Source organism: Labrus bergylta, chromosome 12 (genome assembly GCF_963930695.1).
Source record: "Labrus bergylta chromosome 12, fLabBer1.1, whole genome shotgun sequence".
NCBI lineage: Eukaryota > Metazoa > Chordata > Actinopteri > Labriformes > Labridae > Labrus > Labrus bergylta.
Window position 1 is genome coordinate 26,305,378 of NC_089206.1, and position 17,663 is coordinate 26,323,040.

Consider the following 17,663-nt stretch of genomic DNA (forward strand, 5'->3'; position numbering starts at 1 on the left):
CTGACACTTGGAGCCGTTTGAAAGACACAAATCAATGAATGGAGCTATTAAGGCAAGCTGTAGCTGGCTGTTTCACGGCAGTCCTCCAAATGGCAGCCCAGTGTGCTGCCATGCCGGGCCCAGCAGGAGGGGGTCACATTGGGCACGAGGGGGAGGAAAGCTGGATGTTGGTAAAAAAGTAAAGAAAGGGGAAATGAGACAGCGGGATGGGGGAGTGCCAACCCTTTCAGGGAAAGAGTGTGTGGTTGGTGAAGAGTGTGTGTATGTAAAATGCAGAAGTACATAGCTACAGTAAAATGTTCTTGTGGGTTTAGGGGCCTGTCACTGTGTGTGTTCTCTTGGTGCCATTTTCCGACTCACCCTCAATCTGTCATCCTCAGTGTGGTTTTTGGACTCCGGTGTTTTATGGCACGTCATAAAAAAACAGTGCATGTCTTCCTCTGCTCATGCTGAATAACTTTGAGCCCTGTAAGTAAGTTGTATCCTTGAATGGTGGCACTGGGCAACCACTTTTTAGAAAGTAGGACCCTTGTTTGAGCTCTGCTGGAAACACAGGCGTTGCTGTCCAAGAAACGTTTGGTAAAGCAATTTTGCTAATCAGTGGCTGGCAACCAATCAAGCCTTATATGATTTTGTGTTGTAACACATTAAATGCAGAGTTACTTGAATGCCAACCAGTGCAGCTCCAGAAATGTTGTGGATGCACATTTATGCACAGTAAGTAATGGAATTTTGGTGATTAGCCTCGACTGCCATTTCAGGGCGTGAGTTTTACGCCCCTGTTATGTTTCGCCTTTAATATGAATGCTTCGGAGGGGTAATGGTGTGACAAAGTGATCCCTTCTCTGTCCCGCCTTCGGAGGTAGTAACAGAATTGTTTCAGGGGTGAGACAGGATCAGTAGAATCAGTGGGGGAGAACAGTGCTGTGTGTGTGTGTGTGTGTGTGTGTGTGTGCATGTCTGACTGTGTGTATTTGGAGTTCCCGCTGCACTAGATTCCCTAGCAATGTGAATTCACAGACTGGGACGCCATTATTACACCATTGCAGAATCAATATGAATGTCTTCAGGTGTAACAATGTCGCTGTTGTGGAATTAAACTATGAAAAGGGCTATTATCTAAATCCTGTCCTTCTCTAGCTGACTGCAGTGCTGTGGGAGTCAGAAGATGCCAATACCAAAATGAAAACAAAAAAGTTTGATTTAAAGGAATTTTAAGAGAAAATTAAGCAAAACAATAAAGACAAATAATAAATAATTTACAAATTGTTACACACATGGATTAAATAATACTTTTTTTTTTTAATAAATCTGGCAACCAAAAAATAAATTGTAACAAAATGTATCCAAAAAATTATACTTAAAATGTTAGCACCTTCATAAACGTCTCCAAACAAACATTGCTGCATTTGTTTTAATTACCCAAGGTTATGTGTGTATGTGCTAACAACTTTGTGCATGCCCAGGTGTGCATGAAATCACTCACAGGCTGAACAGCCACATGTGTGATTAAAGCACTTCAGCTTTCCTGACCGATGTTACTATAGATATCTTTCTGCATGTGTTTCTGTATTTAAGTGTGTGTGTGTGTGTGTGTGTGTGTGTGTGTGTGTGTGTGTGTGTGTGTGTGTGTGTGTGTGTGTGTGTGTGTGTGTGTGTGTGTGTGTGTGTCACACCATCACTCAGACTACAACCTGTGTCTTTTCAGCTCCTTACCGTCCGTCTGGATGAAAGACGCCACAGGGAGCCTGTCCATTTATTTAACCAATCATTAACTGGTGGAGAACAAACACTCGTCTATTTGTCTGACCTCTCCAGAGCACTGAGGCCGCGATCCCTCAGACGGGACGCTGGGTGGGATGACCTTTGACCTTGTGGGTGTTTCATCTCAGTTTGAGGCAGACATACACAAACTTTTTCTGTCTCTCTTATTCCACCTTTCTTTCGTTTGGTCACAATCTTGTTCTGACATATTTCCCATTCATTTTATGCCTGACTTTATACAGGCAATGCAAAGTAGGATTATCACGATACCAGATTACAAGTTACCAATATTTGTAGATATCTTATTTTCGATTCCAAAAGAAGCTGCCAAAATAATGCACAACAATTGCACAAATACGTTGGCAATGATTTCGGCAATTCAGACAGTGCTCTCTCTTTCGCTCATGGCAGCTTGTGGTTAAAATGAGTGAAGATGTGAAGTATTTTAAAGCTTTTGTACTTTTGGATACTAGATCCTATATCATTATTGGGGAGGGAAAAAAATCTGATAACGATATATCGGCTGATATCTTTCTTTGCTGTGTTTGATCAGTAGAGATACAGTAGATTGATAAAGATATACACATTTATTGTATTGATCCCTCATATGCAGGATCATCTGCAATAAATAAGCCGATACCAATAGTTACTGGATATGCTAATATCTGCCGATATTAATCGGTCAAGCTCTATTGGATACTATCAATCATTAAAATAATGGAGATTGGATCGTTTTAAAACATAAAGTATCGGAAAGTAAAGCATCAGAGGTTTGTGAATTAGACTCATTTATACGTCCGCTGTGTTGAAGTGAAGAATAGGCTCCCTCACTCTTGAAACTTTATTAATATTTGATAAACTATGATTGTCCATGAGTCCAACAATATTTCATGATTTTGTCCAAAGACAGAAACAAATAAAACCATTTAGATTTATATTATAGTACAGCAATCCATTCACAGTTCACAGTTCAAGACTGCCAAAAGTCTCTTGAAGTGGTTGTGAAATAAAATTCCATTTCATTGAACCTAAATTGCGTCATACTCAGCGCAATATGTCGCCGTTTCTTCCCTGAGTGTGTCGCCTTTTTTCATTAACTATGTCAGAAGCACTTTTTGGGGGGGGATTTCTAACAGCGCTTAAACTATCTTTAGATTAATTCTCTGCACATGTTCATGACTCAAAAGCTAATAATTGTGACTTTGTTTTTCTGCCTCACTCGCGCTCTCACCCACACACACACATCACGCACACAAACTGAGACCCCATGGTGAGTGACACGGCTGCTCGAGGAGTGTCATAGATGTGAAAATAAACCACCATATTTCAGTGATGACACACAGAGGGCCCGATCCCACACACACACACACACGAATACACATACACACAACCACACACACAAAGCACACACCATTAAACAAAACCAATGACACAAACTTGTACACATAAATAAGAGGAGAAACAGACAGTAACACACACAAACACGATGAAAGACACGCACATTCAAATGTAAATATATGGAAGCAAGTGTGTATTAAGACAAACATACACACACAAACACACAGCCACAGGCATTACAGAAAGGAAGTTAAGAGCCAAAGGACAAAAGACCCAGGGCTTCGTAGCCTGAGTAGACCGCTCAGTCCGAGCTGAAATGAGACTGATTCAGTTCAGTTCAGTTCAGTTCAGTGGTCGGTAAAGGCTTTCCAGTTCATGACACCAGCAGCTCCTGCTCTTACCCTATTGTTACTATGTGCTGCTCCTCATTTTGAGCAAACTCAACAGCTGCCCTAGAACTAGTGAACATAACCAAAGTTATGAAACAACCTGTTATTTGAAAGATGAAAAATGAAAGAAACTTCAAGGCCCCTTTTATTCTTTCTTCTAGCCTTTAAGCTAAGCTGAAACCAGTTACTTACATTTTTAAAGTGTAGCCTACTTTTGTGCAACTTGAAAGTTTGACTGTGTCTGACAACACATACTAACGAACTGCCTATTACATACTCAAAAACTATACTGCATAATTCATGCACTAACCCAGCTGTTAGCAATGCCGTAAGCAACATACTAAACTGCGGGTCACATGACGTACTTCCAGTCAAGCTACGTGTGATAAGCTAGCATCAAGCTAACAAGAACATCAATCAATATACATCCGTTCATTACTAATACAGCTACACAGTCATTTAAGTATTATTTAAACAACATTTAAAGCATATTAAAGTTCAGTTGCTTTTATTCGTATGCTGCTAGTAAGCTAGCTGGCATTGGATAGTCTATGAGGAATGTATCATGCGTTCAGTGTTTTCCCGTGTCATTCTTAAAAGTTCTGGCTGATCTAGTGGACATCCAGGCATTTCTAGCAATCAAAAAATGGCATACTATGATTCCAGATCATATTACATACTCAATTGGAAAATAATATATGGACAATATGAAAGTTTGCTGTTTGGGTCATGGCCTATGTCTTTCGTTTGACTTGGCGTGAAATAAATTCTGGGATATGTTGGGCCTTTGTGGGTAGCATTTGTTGGCCGCATTTAAAAGGAGCCTCTGATATCGTAAAGCATTTGACACACCACTGTGACACAGTCTTTCCCTTCCTTTTGAAGGATGCAGACCCTAAATTGAGATTGCTACAAAAGGAGGAAGTTGCCCTATCTTATAGTCCTTTTCAAAGTAAAAGCATACTTTCACTTCACAGCTTCTCTGTTCTTGCTGAATCCCTCACTTCCTCTCAGCATGATGGCAGAATTCCATCATGGGACACTTTTCAATCCATTTGGGAAAAACGCTTTTTAGCAGGGTCAATAGTGCAGCTTTAATGTGGACTAAAAGATTGAAACCATAATAAAAAATAATTGCTTATAAATCACCCAGTTATTTTCCCATGTATGTTGTCTTTGGATCGAAGCCCTTCAAACTGGAGATGAATGAAGCCTTCTATTTTATTGCTTCTGACTTTTTTTAATGTAATTTTTGCTTCATTTCCAGCCCATTTAGTATTTTATATCTGTAATCATAACCATAACTCCTCATCAGCTCGTGTCCTGTCTCACCCTTTTTCTCTATATTCTACACAAAAAGAAAAGAAAAAAAGAAGATTAAATGAGAGGGAACTTCCAATCCATTAATTGAAGTGACACTTGAGTGTTGACAGAGGGAGCCCAGTCATTGATTTTACGGAACAGAGAGGACTGGCCCAGATAATGAGAAAAAGACTGGCTACACACAAGACGATTTTTGAATCATAACCGATTTTAAGAACGTGGGAGACCACGAACATAGGGATGATTTCAACTGATTTTAGCATTCTAATCCTTTGAACTCACACAGTAGACGATCCGGCCTGACTGCAAGATCACACACCTATCCTTTGAGGTAAAGGATACACAGTGGTGATTCCACAGAGAGGAGATCAATCAAGACTCCAGAAGAGAAACTAATATGGAGAACGATTGGCGTCATCTGATACATGAGACATAAAGGCACCCATGTTGTCATAATTCCACAAGCTTCTTTTAAATATTCCACTTGGCTTGTGTCACAGTTGTGCGTCTATGTTTGCGAGCTGTAAAAGTATGCAACATCCGATTGGTGACGCCTTCCAGTCTATTGGCTCTCATTGGTAATTGCGGGTACTCCAGAGGTAGCCCGATCTGGAATTGTGTATATAAAAGATGTTTGATGCACACCACACACTTAAATAATATTTGGACAAATAATCAGTTGCAAAAATACCTGACAACACCTTGGTCTTGGTGGGTGGTGGGGGTGGGGCGGTTCAACTGTGGAAACTAAAGCAATAATGGCCCTTTGAGGATTAAAGAAAAAACCTGCAACCTTTGACAGATGTTTCAAATTGTCAAATTTAAAAAGAGAAGCCTTTGTTCATTATTGCAGAACTTTCTGCACTGTGGGACCTGGATGTCTCCCTTTTTCAACCTGATTTACTGCATCTCCTGCATGCACAATGTCTTTTATAACAGCAAGTGCAATCTGTTATATAAAGTGAGTTCTTCAATGGCTTGGCATTAGGGTCACATTTTGTGTTTTTAGATGAAGTAAAAGAAACTCTTGGTAATTTGCAGCCATTGCATTGTCAATGAATGTAAAAAAAAAAAAAACAAGTCCCCTGTGTCCAGAAAATACAAAAAAGATCAGGTCTTTTAATACTAAAAACATCCAACAATATTGAAACAGCATAAGGTGGCTGTTGGACAATGGCTTTTATCCTGTATGACTTAATATTGTTTAAAATGGTAAGTCCAGAAAGAAAACCCAAGGAGCTCTTTGGTTCAAAGGAACTTTTATTATAACATGCATTACTGCTGGTATTTATTTTTTTGTCCAGAACTTTTGCTAAGGACTGTTCCTTTAAAAAGACACTGTATGTTTGCTGAGAAGTTGCCACTGTTTCGAAATATGACAAAAATAGCTTATTGTTAAATCATTCATTAGAGTCAGGTTTGTTTGGCAAGTATGTGAACACAAATATGGAATTTGTAGTCACTTGTCTCTATGGTTTTGTAGTTGTGGTCGTGATATGTTTGGCTTGGCACTGCTGAGAACAAAGTGGCCTGAATATCTCCCTCTGTCTCTCTGTATCCAAAGCACTTGTGTGTATTTGTCTTGGCAGAGTGACTCTGACAGTCTAATCAGCTGCACCGGCAGCCACACCATTCCTCTGGATCATAATGAGATAACACAGACACACACATGCGCACACACAAACAAACCACAAACCTGAAACTGCACTGTCTCATTTGCACACACACACTCACACTTAACCTCATACACTTACACACACTGATGGGAAACACAGAAATGCAGTGATGTTTAACTTCAGTATCAAGAGAGCAAAGAGGTGCTGAAAGACAAAAGATGACAAATGAGTGAACAAAAAGTGGCGAGAAGAACCTCAGAGAGAGAGAAAGAATAGAAGCAGCGGGGGTGATGCAAGAAAGGAGGGCAAAGGTTCACTAGGCTACAAAGTGAACTAACATCACGTGTAAAGGAATATACATGAGCTTCAAGAATTACATTTTTTGTTCAGTATCTTTTAGATACAGAGGTGGCAAATGTATGCAAAAGTGATGCACGTTTTTCTGTTACAAGTACCTGTGTAAAAAAAAGTCTTGTGATGTGAAAGTACTGATTCAACTTTTGTTAAAGTACAGGCTCTGAAATGTAATTTACAGTATAGAGGTAAAACAAATACATCAGAAGAGGGGAGAGAGGCGAGAGAGAATCTTCTGGATTGAGATTGTCAATGACATCAGAGCAGATTAAGAGACGCTACACAGTGTTTGCCTTTTTCTTATTACATGCTGCTAGACGTTCAACCTGTTGATCATGAACATCACATACACACTAGAAGCCTCCACTCCAAAGTAGAAGTGTCCCTCTGATGTCTTTTAAGAGGTTTCATCATGTTAAAAATGACTGTGGTAAACATGAACCATTATTGGCCGGCCGGTTAATCGGTCGGGCTCTAAAAAGAACAGATATATTTAAATTCTACTTCAGTATTGTAAGAAAGCAAAAGTACTTTATTACTTCCCACATCTAGATTCAGAGAAAAACATGTTTGTCTGAAAGCCTTCACATTCTGAAAACCTAATTTGCCAAAGTAACACTCTTCTTCAAATGGTGGATTTCCAATTGTGGCCCAAAGACTTACACATGGTACAACTTAAAAATGTATTAATAAATTATCCTTATGTGCATTGACTCCAGTGAAAATGACTAAACTAATCACACTGTTCTGCAGCACTAAAGGAATGTAGAAGGGGAGAAGATTCAGAGTACATCTTGAATATTTCTCACTGCCTCAAGTTTGATTATTTGTAAGAGTTTGTACAGGAAGTGTGCGTGCTGCTGGGCTGAACATGTTCAGTTTGACACCTGTAGAACTCATTCAGACGACTTCATGAACATTCAAAATGCAACATATGGATCAAATATGAAATGAACTGTCTCTCCTTATTTCCTGAGACCTGTTAGATATGCCAGTGTATATTTAATCTTTGCTGTGTTTCTGACAGTAGCAATTTGCTCTGTCCATGTTTCTCAGCACGTATTAGGGTTATTGCACAAGCTAGAATGTGTTGGTGCACGTACAAACCGTCATGTGCGTGGGTGTGTGCATTGTCCAATGTGCTTCTTTCAGTATTTTTATCCTGCTGACTTCAATGTCATCATCTCCCCTGTGATCTGAGTTCAGTGGAAGACTCACCCTCCCTGTAACAATACTCCATTGTCTATGAGAGGAACAGAGAGTCACAGAAACGGGTCACTGTAAGGGCACTTAAATCACTCATACGCAATCAAACACGAGGTCTTCCTGGAGGTCCTGTCGCCCCTTTATTCCTCTTTTATCCTGGAATAATGTTTGGCCTCAGATTGATCACACCCAGGCTGCTCTGGCAGAGACAGAAGGGTACTCTGATGTGGCTTGATTTGAAAAAAAAAAGGCTAAAATAAAATTCCATTTTGATTGCAGTGACCCTGTTTTGACCTGAAAATGAAATGCACAATCAAAGGATGTGGCCAATGGTTGTCTGGTGAAATGGACTAACAGTTAAATGACAAAGGAATACATTTTTTTGTCATTTTAAATACCTCCTTTCTTCCTCAATGCTTCACTCAAAGTTTTATCAATTCTTTTTCTGCATACGGCTCTTTAAACAAACATAAAAATAATGTAGATCATGTATTTTGGATTCTTCTGATTGTCTTCTTTGAGGGGCTCATGGAGTCTGGGGGGCTGCGTGTTGAGCTGCCAAAAGCTTGTCTTCTCTCTGGCATGTTTTTGGGTGGAGTTCCTTCATTGATTTGTCAAGGTTTTTATCAGGAGCCATATTAACAGCAAATGTCTCCTCCACTGTCCTGAACATAAAACGTACAATGAAACTGTTTAAAAAAAACTGAGAAAGAAAGTTTTTCTTATTACAAGATCAGTTTGTGTCGTGTACGTTCCTTGTGCTTTGTAGGCTGCAAGCTGAGCTGCTTCCTTAACTTCCTTAAATCCTCATTTGGTGATATAGTTTACTTGCACCAAGAAAGTTTTCAGCAATAAATGTGCAACTGTCCAGCCAGCATCCGGTGCTTTAGTTAGTGCTTTGAAAAAAAAGTCTCACAGATATTCTATGAGTCTAATAGGTTCAAGTTGGGGTTGTTGCAGTTCGGTGCATTTCTGAACTAAAAAATTAAGGAAGACACATTTGAAGCTTTGAAAAAACAGCCAAATCTGATTAAGCTGATAAAATTGTGATTCCAGTACATCATCTATTCAGCAGAAACACATACCATACACCAGCTGCTTCTATGAGCAAGTCAAAAAGGTTCCTGAATGTGGTTTATTGACTTGGTAAATGGTAAATGTACTTGAGCTTGTATAGCGCTTTTCTAGTCTTCTGTCTACTCAAAGCACTTTTACACCACATGTCACACCTACACATTCACACACTGATGGCAGAGGCTGCTGTGTAAGTGACCATCAGAAGTAACTCATCCCCTTCATACACATTTATACGCTGCAAAGCAAAGCAATGGGAGCTATTCAGGGTTAAGTGTCTTGCCCAAGGACACATCGGACATGTTGCTTGCTCAGTAACTTTAGGGTCCGTTTTGAATTAGATTAAGGATTTGAAAACTGATTTTCATATCTGCTGTCAAATATTTGTCTTTTAATAAAATTTGGAATCTACGTGTACTTTGTATTTGATAACTATGTCATGTATTTTGTTATCCTGCTGATTATATTCAATATACAGCTGAGCTCTCAGGCTTGATGGTGCGCTGGGAACTAAGTGGAAAATTTGTCTGAAGTCTGGCAAACTGCACTGATCCAGCATTTCCTCGTTTTCAGACAGCGTCTTCGTTCTCAGACAGATGCAGAGTTCAGTAGAAGGACAAATAAATATGAAACACAGGCTGAGACTGAAACCAGTTCCTGTCCCCCTTTTTGTATGTGAACAATGGGACAGCAAAGAAGAAGAATGGCTTTTATTTCTTGAAATCAAACCTGTTATTAATTGGGTTGGTTCACTCTGTGCCCATACTTGGAAACATGAACAAAGTAATTAATGAACAAAGTAATTAATCTCAGGTGCTCCAGGGAGCTTACTGTGTTTCCAAAGCAGACGGTAAAAAGGGTTTACCACATGGAAGGATTGATGAACATAATGTTGTCTGGCTTAAAGTCTGTAGTCTGAAGCATGTTGAGCATTGAGGACATTACACATTGACTTGATACATGTTGTCTTACAAACTGTGTTCATGCTTTTTGTCTTTTTACAGCACGTGTTCACAATGGACCCTACCAACGTGGAGAACGGACGAGGGAAGGTTCCACATGACCCCAGCCTCCCCTTTGCAAGCACCTTCAGTGGTATGTCCCATGTTGTGTTGACTGTATTTCTCAAAAATAGTTTATTGGAAACAGAGAAGAAACTCTGGTATTAATATTGTTACAGTGGATGCTAAATGATCACCACGTCGACGGTTCACTTCTGGCTGGAGATCTTTGCTGCACGTCATACCTCTCTGCGCCCTCTTTTTCCTGTATTACTCCTCTCTGCAAACTGTCACACTAAAGGCAACAATCCCTCAACAATCACTACAAACAGAGAGGTTATAAGATCCAAAGAGGTTGGTGTTTTATCTCTTTGCACAACCTCTTTGACAAATAGAACTGCTTTGACAAAGCTGTCACATTAGCACTTGTCTTTGATGTAGCTTAGTATCCTTTTTCTGCCTCGTCCAACTATATAAAATGACAACGTCAGAGAGTGTGTTTGTTGCCCCTTTCACCTCTCTACATAGATCTCTGCCATATTATTATTGTATGTATCCAAAATTGATAATAAGAGCAGCCAATGGGGAAACTTTTTTTGGCACACAGAGACACACACACACGCCGGTACACACAGACTTTTGCTGACTGGCTTATAAAGTTCTGGGTGTTTTCCTCTGAATGTCATACATTATTTAGTTTGTGATATAATGCTGAACTGTAGCAGTGACAGATTATCCTGTAAGCCACTGAGGGTGAAAGTGTGTATATATGTGTGTGTGTGTGTGTGTGTGTGTGTGTTTGTCTGTCTATCCCACCTTGCTCATTCTGCAGCTGGGTGTTTTAAGCATCCAAATTTTTCCCATAAGGCATCCAATTTGGCAGGAAAACGTTCAATCCTCAGTATTTTGGACTTCAGCAGGAAACATAGTGAACCGCACATACAGAGCTGTAGAGGAACGGCCTGCGGAAAGTCCTTGAAGAGAGATTGAAAATAAAAAAGATTCTGTACTTGCTGGGAGAGGATGGTGATCACTCCACGTGTATCTACACCCAAAAATAGAAAGCCACTTTGGAAATAGCTAAATTGAAAAATGCCGACTCAGCAGAAATGTCCGTCTTGAGGTCAGCAGGGTTGGGTAAGATGACCAGAGACCTCCTGTTACTGGAGGATTTCTGGGCTATCTCTGAACATGACTCCTGACTCAATGAGTCAATGGATTTCTCTCCTCAGAGATCAATGTGTTGCAAAAAGAAAATAGTTCTCTTTGACCTGACAGATACTCCCATTATAACACTAATGGTAATTACACAATCCTTAAAATAACGAAACTATAATGCAAAAAAGAATACTAGTCAAATAAATAGAGCTCGACCCACAAATGAACGCACATAATGAGCAGTTGAGAAAAAGTGATGGCCAGAAAGAAGCCGTAAAAGACGATGAAAGTGACTTACATCAGCTGTCTAAACGATAAAGTTTCCATCTCTTTCATTTCAAGAGATTCTCCCAAAATACACAAAGCTTAATAGACCCTGTCATCAGCAATTACTGAGACTAGGCGTGTCTGTTTGGATTGAATCTCTCTGTGTTTGGATTGGTATGATCCTTTTATTGCAGCTAAATAAGATATCAATTTATACCCATGAGATCACTCAAGCAGTCTGGTATGGTAATGGTGGTCGTATTTAATACAAAACACCAGGATTAGTCTGTAGCTATCTCACATTATTCTTCATTATCTAACAGCTGGTGGAGTGATTTGGGTTTGGAGCTGTTTCAGAGTTAGCTGAGGCAGTTTTCTCGTCTAAAGATGGATTACTCAGAAGAATGTTTTTCAGGTTATGTACTGGTGGTGCTACAGGAAATATTTCATTTCCATTTGCAGGATTATCAGTTTTTATGGGTTGCAGAAATTCAAAATGAGTCTGTGTTTATGGTCTCAGTCTCAGTGGAGAAGGAACCGAACAGAGTGTGTTTGAGTTTTGGTTTCGGGTTACTCGCCGAGTGTATTCTATGTAGGATTTGTTCGATTTCCTCTTCCCTTCCCCCCCCACTTTTTTTTTTTGCCCAAACCACAAAATCTTTCTCTGTCACCTTTGATTTCCTCACTGTTCTCCATTACCGTAGATTTTATTTCCCCTAATCTCTTTTCCTTTTTTGCCACCATTCCTTTACATTCTTAAAAGCTTTTTACACTTCTTCCCCCCCTGGCCCTTCTCTCCATCCTGCTCGTTTCCTCTGCTACGCCTCTTTTTTAAACTCTCTGACCACCTCTGACCTGTCCTCTGTGTAGGTGGGGAGTTGTATGCAGGACTGACAGCAGACTTCCTGGGCAGAGACTCTGTGATCTTCAGGAGTATGGGAGGTCGCTCCACCATGAGGACAGAGACTGACCAGAAACTCCTCCACGGTAACTCATCACTGTTTAATTCATCTGTTCCACTCAATGGAGGAATAAGACAAGAAACAATTATCTATATGACACATTTGATTTTGTTAACTTTTAGTGTTAAAAATCACAGGTTAAAGAAACTTATACATTTAGAATGTCTTAAATTTCTTAAAGCCATGATGAAAAGAGCCATTTAATCAGTGATAGTTAGTTGGTACTTTACATGTTTATTTACAGCCAATCAGATACTTCTGATTTTTCAGGCGATGGTATAATACGTCACATGGGAAAACTGTTTTGTTTTTTAACTTTGTCTGCATTTCTACGTCTTTCTTTGCAGATCCAAAGTTCATTGCTGCTCACCTCATCCCAGACAACGACGACCGAGACAACGACAAAGTGTATTTCTTCTTCACTGAGAAGGCCACGGAGGCGGGGGACAGGGAGGGGGCCATACACACCCGCGTCGGGAGAGTGTGTGCGGTAAGACACTTTCTATGTTTTCATTCAATTTTTTATGTAAATATATAATGATATTTCCATTATTGCTGTGTGGGGCAACAACTAAACACCTTACTTCATGAAAGTAAAAGCTAAAATAAGGCCTACATTGCTGATAAGTGAAAAGGCTGCCAGTGTAGCAAGAAAAATGTACTGTAAATTTTTTTAAATTAGATCTTTATCTTAATTCAAGAAAATTGACAAGTAAAAACAGCAATTTCCACTCATTACAAGCAATTAGGGCCTTGAGCTTTTCTGTCAGGTGAAAGTGGATTATGTTTTGTGTTATAATATCTTGACAGATTATTTAGGAAAAATTATTTAGAAAAACATACTTGGTAAGATTTGAGTGTTTGCAGTCTAACATCAACTTGCTTTAGCTTTGAGATATCTATCACTGTGTGTCTGGGTTTTTCATTTTAAGTGCTCAAAGCATGAAGATTTATTTTGACAAATTAAACACAGTTTTCTCCCCAGGTAAATCTCGTTACTAAGGACTATCCAGTTAATTATGAAGCACAGAAAGATATATATATTATCTATAATCGTGGGATGAGGAGAGAGAACAGATGGTCAAGTAAGCTTTACGCTTTGTCCTGGCCAAAGACATTTGAAGGAATGAGACATCCACAGGCGTGTTTCAGTTTAGCCGTGGTGATCTGGGAAAGTCAGAGAGTACTTCTGGGATTTTTTTAATTTTCTGAGGGATCCATTATGGATCTTAACTTTTTTTAGTTTCCAGGCCTTTCAGTCTCATGTATTGTTTCACACTCCCACAGAAAACCCACCTAAAGAGTGTTAAATAAAAACACAGATGAAAAAAGCAAAGTGTAGCTAAAAAGACAAAGGAGCCATTTTCCACATGGTTACATTAATTTGCAGAAAAAAGCTTCAGGTTATGTTTTTTTGGGAGACTCCTTAACCCTCTCGTGTAAAAGACAAATGTCTTCGGGGGCAATCAATTATCTATGTTTCCCTGAAGGGCCGTGAAGGCCATCAAGATAGACAGAATCTTGTGCGTCTTTTATCCTTCCAAAACACACACAGCTGTCAAATCGTCCAACTGTGATCTCCATCTGCTCTGCACATTCTCTCACATTATTCATGCATTGCTCTGTGCGCTCTGTGCAGCAAATGCAGGTACGCGTGGTAGAATACCGAGAAAATACACACATTCAAACACAGCTGCAGGATCTCCTCAGAGACTTTGCAACTGTTCCAGAAAAGTTTGCACAAAGTACAAAATCCCACCTAAACCCTCAAATTATAACTTTGTCATACTTCTCAATCTCTTTGCCTTCTCTCCATCTGTCTCCATCTTTCTCTCCCCACAGTAAACTCTTTTTTTCTCCTTTCGGCTCTCATCGCTTTTCCCTTCGGAGCTTCTTGCCAAGAAACAAATTATTACCACTGATATGCATTACAGTACATACAATACATACACACAATGTCCCTGCAAAATAACTCCTTATGTCTCTGATGAAAAAGGGACATATAAACACACATAGATAAACCCTCATCTCTATGTCCCAACACATTTATTTTCTGCAGAACAGAAGGTATTGTGAGCTTACACTTAAAAAGGTTCAAAAGAGTCATATCTTGGTGTAATTATCTGTGCATGTGTAGCTAACACACAGTAGCAGCAATTTGGAAAATTTGATTATTTTACATACAAAAGGGCCCGACCGATTAATCGTCCAGCCGATAGTAACGGCAGATATTAGTGTATCCAGTGACTATGGGTATCAGCTAATTTTATCACAGATATGCGCTGATGCTAGATTTATTCACCAGTCACAAAGCATTTTATTTGAGTTTCATTGTATGAAACTAGCAGTTCTCTTTGCAGAAAGTGCTATATGGATTATAACAAGCATTATAACCCTCCCCCCCCCCCATATCTATATTGGCCCAAATAATCCGATATCGGTCGGGCCCTATATCCAAAATTAAACAGTAAGCATCGATGTGTCAGTTTTCATTTCAAGGTATTTACTATAAACATCAAATAGACATAGTACATTTCCATTCCTTTTTTAAACTGTTCACTGAATGTAAAACTCATCTCTGCTTCCTGCTTGTGTCTTTTGATTTCAATTTCAAATACTCAATCATTCTGTCATTTCTGAAAAACAGACTCCAAACACCCTTAAAGTTGCTTTAACCTCTGTGTATTTCTTTCAGTCCAAATCCAATGTGCTGCAGAACAAAGCCCAAACAATCAAAAGGTGTTTTTTTGGAATTGAATCAGCTGTTTTATAGGCTCCTTTGTCTTTTCTGCCAGAACGATGTTGGAGGCCAGAGAGCGTTGGTGAACAAATGGAGCACCTTCATCAAAGCCAGGCTGGTGTGCTCTGTACCAGGACCGCACGGCATCGACACACACTTCAACCAACTGGGTGAGATACACACACACACACATACACACACCTTTTTCTTTAAAGGCTTTGATACATGCACGCACAGACTTAAGCACACGCACTCTTCCTCCTTAGCATTCAGTCTTTCACATGCAAAGTTCACAATAGCACAAATATGTACCTTTGCAATGCAAAAATGCAATTCTCAATTTGATTTTGTTTTTTTGTTTTAATATAAATCAGAGGATGTTTTCCTGCTGAGGACGAAGGACGAGAGGAATCCAGATGTGTATGCCATCTTCAGCAGCATAAGGTAAACAATCATTAAGCCTCATAAGTTTACAAGTTATCTATGCATCAATTTCAATTCAAAAAATACTATGTTTCCTTGATTTAAATCATAATTTAAACTTTGTTTTTTAAATATATGATAAATAGAAAGTTACAAAGTCTCTAAGAGCAAAGCTGAAATTTCAAGTGACTGACTTACTCCTTCAATCAATGTTGTGTTTCTTTTAACCATTCTGGATCATAATATTTGACTGATGAAAACTGTCCTGTCTCCTCCACAGTAATGTGTTCCAGGGTTATGCTGTGTGCGTTTATCGTATGGCCGACATCAGAGAAGCCTTCAACGGACCCTTTGCACATAAGGAGGGCCCTGACTACCAGTGGGGGGCCTACGAGGGAAGGGTCCCTTATCCAAGACCAGGAGTGGTGAGTCAACTTTCACTAAGTAACCCTAAATCTACAGAAATGTCAAAGTTAACCAACCTTTATTTTATGTTAACCATGAAGTATGGAATATGACGACACTGTTGATTGGTTTTGTTAGTACAATAAAAAACGTAACAAAGCGGCGTGGGTTAGGACATTTTCCATCTTCAACATCTGATGTAACGATACCACAGAGACATCAGTTAACATGGTCAATTTTTGAACCATAACACCTGTATTATCAAAAAACAACTAGAACCGATCTGGAAGTACCTTCATGTAGGCTATAGGTCACGCAACACTTCACAATTAAAGCTCCCGGGTCAGAAACAGGCATTTTGGCTTGTTATTCAATAATCTCTTTAAAGTACAGGAGGCGGTATGTTCTTGTTCAGGTTGACTGCCAGACATCTTTCCATGTAAGAGCGGGGTTTGGATGTTAACGGAAACCAGATATACTGGAAGTTTAAGGTTTAAATAATGTTCTTTCAAATTAACATCCATGTTAAAACTTGATAAAAATTATTAATGCAAATAATCATTGAATCAACAGACGTGTGCCAAGCTCTGAATGGCAGCCTGTGAGTGAATGTATTCTTTTAATGTTCTCAGATGTAGAAATCTGCTGAGTTTCTTTATATGACAAACATAAAAGATAATGTTAATCCCAATAAGGTCAAAAGCACCTCGTGGTGATGGTGATGACCTGACAGCTAGTATCCAGCTAAGAAACAGTTATCTACTATCTAGCTGTATTCTTTTTTGCACAACATTTAGACTTGAATATAACAGTCCAATGACTTCACAGAATTTTCCCCCGAACATTATGAGATTTTGGAATTCAGTTCTGTACCGAGGCCTACTGTTCAGTGTGCTGAAACAGAAATTAAAAAAAAGGCTAATAAGGAAGTGCAGGCAATCACATAAAAAATGAGGTGTGGAAGTTTCCATATCAGTAAAACAAACTACTGTGTGTGATAGTGCAGCTGTGGTGACTGTATACAGCGCAGAGCCTCCTCCTGGTTTACATCCCAGCCCTCTGAGGAGACCTGCCATGTTCTCCAAACCGAATCACTGTAATTTAGACATGTTTCACACACAACCACACGTGCGTAGGCCGCCTACAAACACACTCTCACGTCCCACATGTAATTCCACCTCATTACAAGAGTGAAGCAGAGCATATGGAGGCAGAAGGAATATGAATAATGTGAGAACGGAGCAGACACCTCTTGTGGTTACACTCTTCTGACTCCTTGATTAACAGGACTTTTTTTTTTGGGCCTGAACCAGAGAGGAAAATGGAAACAGGGGAAACGATGATGGTGAAGGGAAGGCTGATGAAGAGGCACGGGGAGTGAAAACTGGAGGAGAAGTAGAGACGAGTGAAAAGTAAAATATGGATCAAAAGTCATTTGACAACTGATGGCTCTTAGGCTTCCCTGTATGTTTATGATGAAATATTCATCAGAATCCCTTGCAAAACAGTTTAAAATTAATGATAATGACCTAGATTTTAATTTCTCACTTGCACTACCACACCACTTTAAATCAGTTTTTTCATTTCCCTGGATCTTTTAACAGAGTTATGCTTTATACTGTGTAATATCCACTAAGTCTCCT

At 39.4% G+C, this 17,663-nt stretch overlaps 1 protein-coding gene across 2 annotated transcripts in view; it reads left to right on the plus strand.

Annotated features, from left to right (window-relative positions):
* Positions 1 to 17,663, plus strand: part of sema3bl (sema domain, immunoglobulin domain (Ig), short basic domain, secreted, (semaphorin) 3bl) — a 75,455-nt gene that overhangs the window by 42,233 nt on the left and 15,559 nt on the right. For both annotated transcript variants that reach the window (XM_020635335.3, XM_020635334.3), the window contains exons 5-10: positions 10,069 to 10,159; positions 12,361 to 12,477; positions 12,800 to 12,942; positions 15,248 to 15,362; positions 15,567 to 15,636; positions 15,896 to 16,040. In XM_020635335.3, the coding sequence (XP_020490991.1) occupies positions 10,069 to 10,159; positions 12,361 to 12,477; positions 12,800 to 12,942; positions 15,248 to 15,362; positions 15,567 to 15,636; positions 15,896 to 16,040 (681 nt within the window). The remainder of the gene's footprint in view (positions 1 to 10,068; positions 10,160 to 12,360; positions 12,478 to 12,799; positions 12,943 to 15,247; positions 15,363 to 15,566; positions 15,637 to 15,895; positions 16,041 to 17,663) is intronic.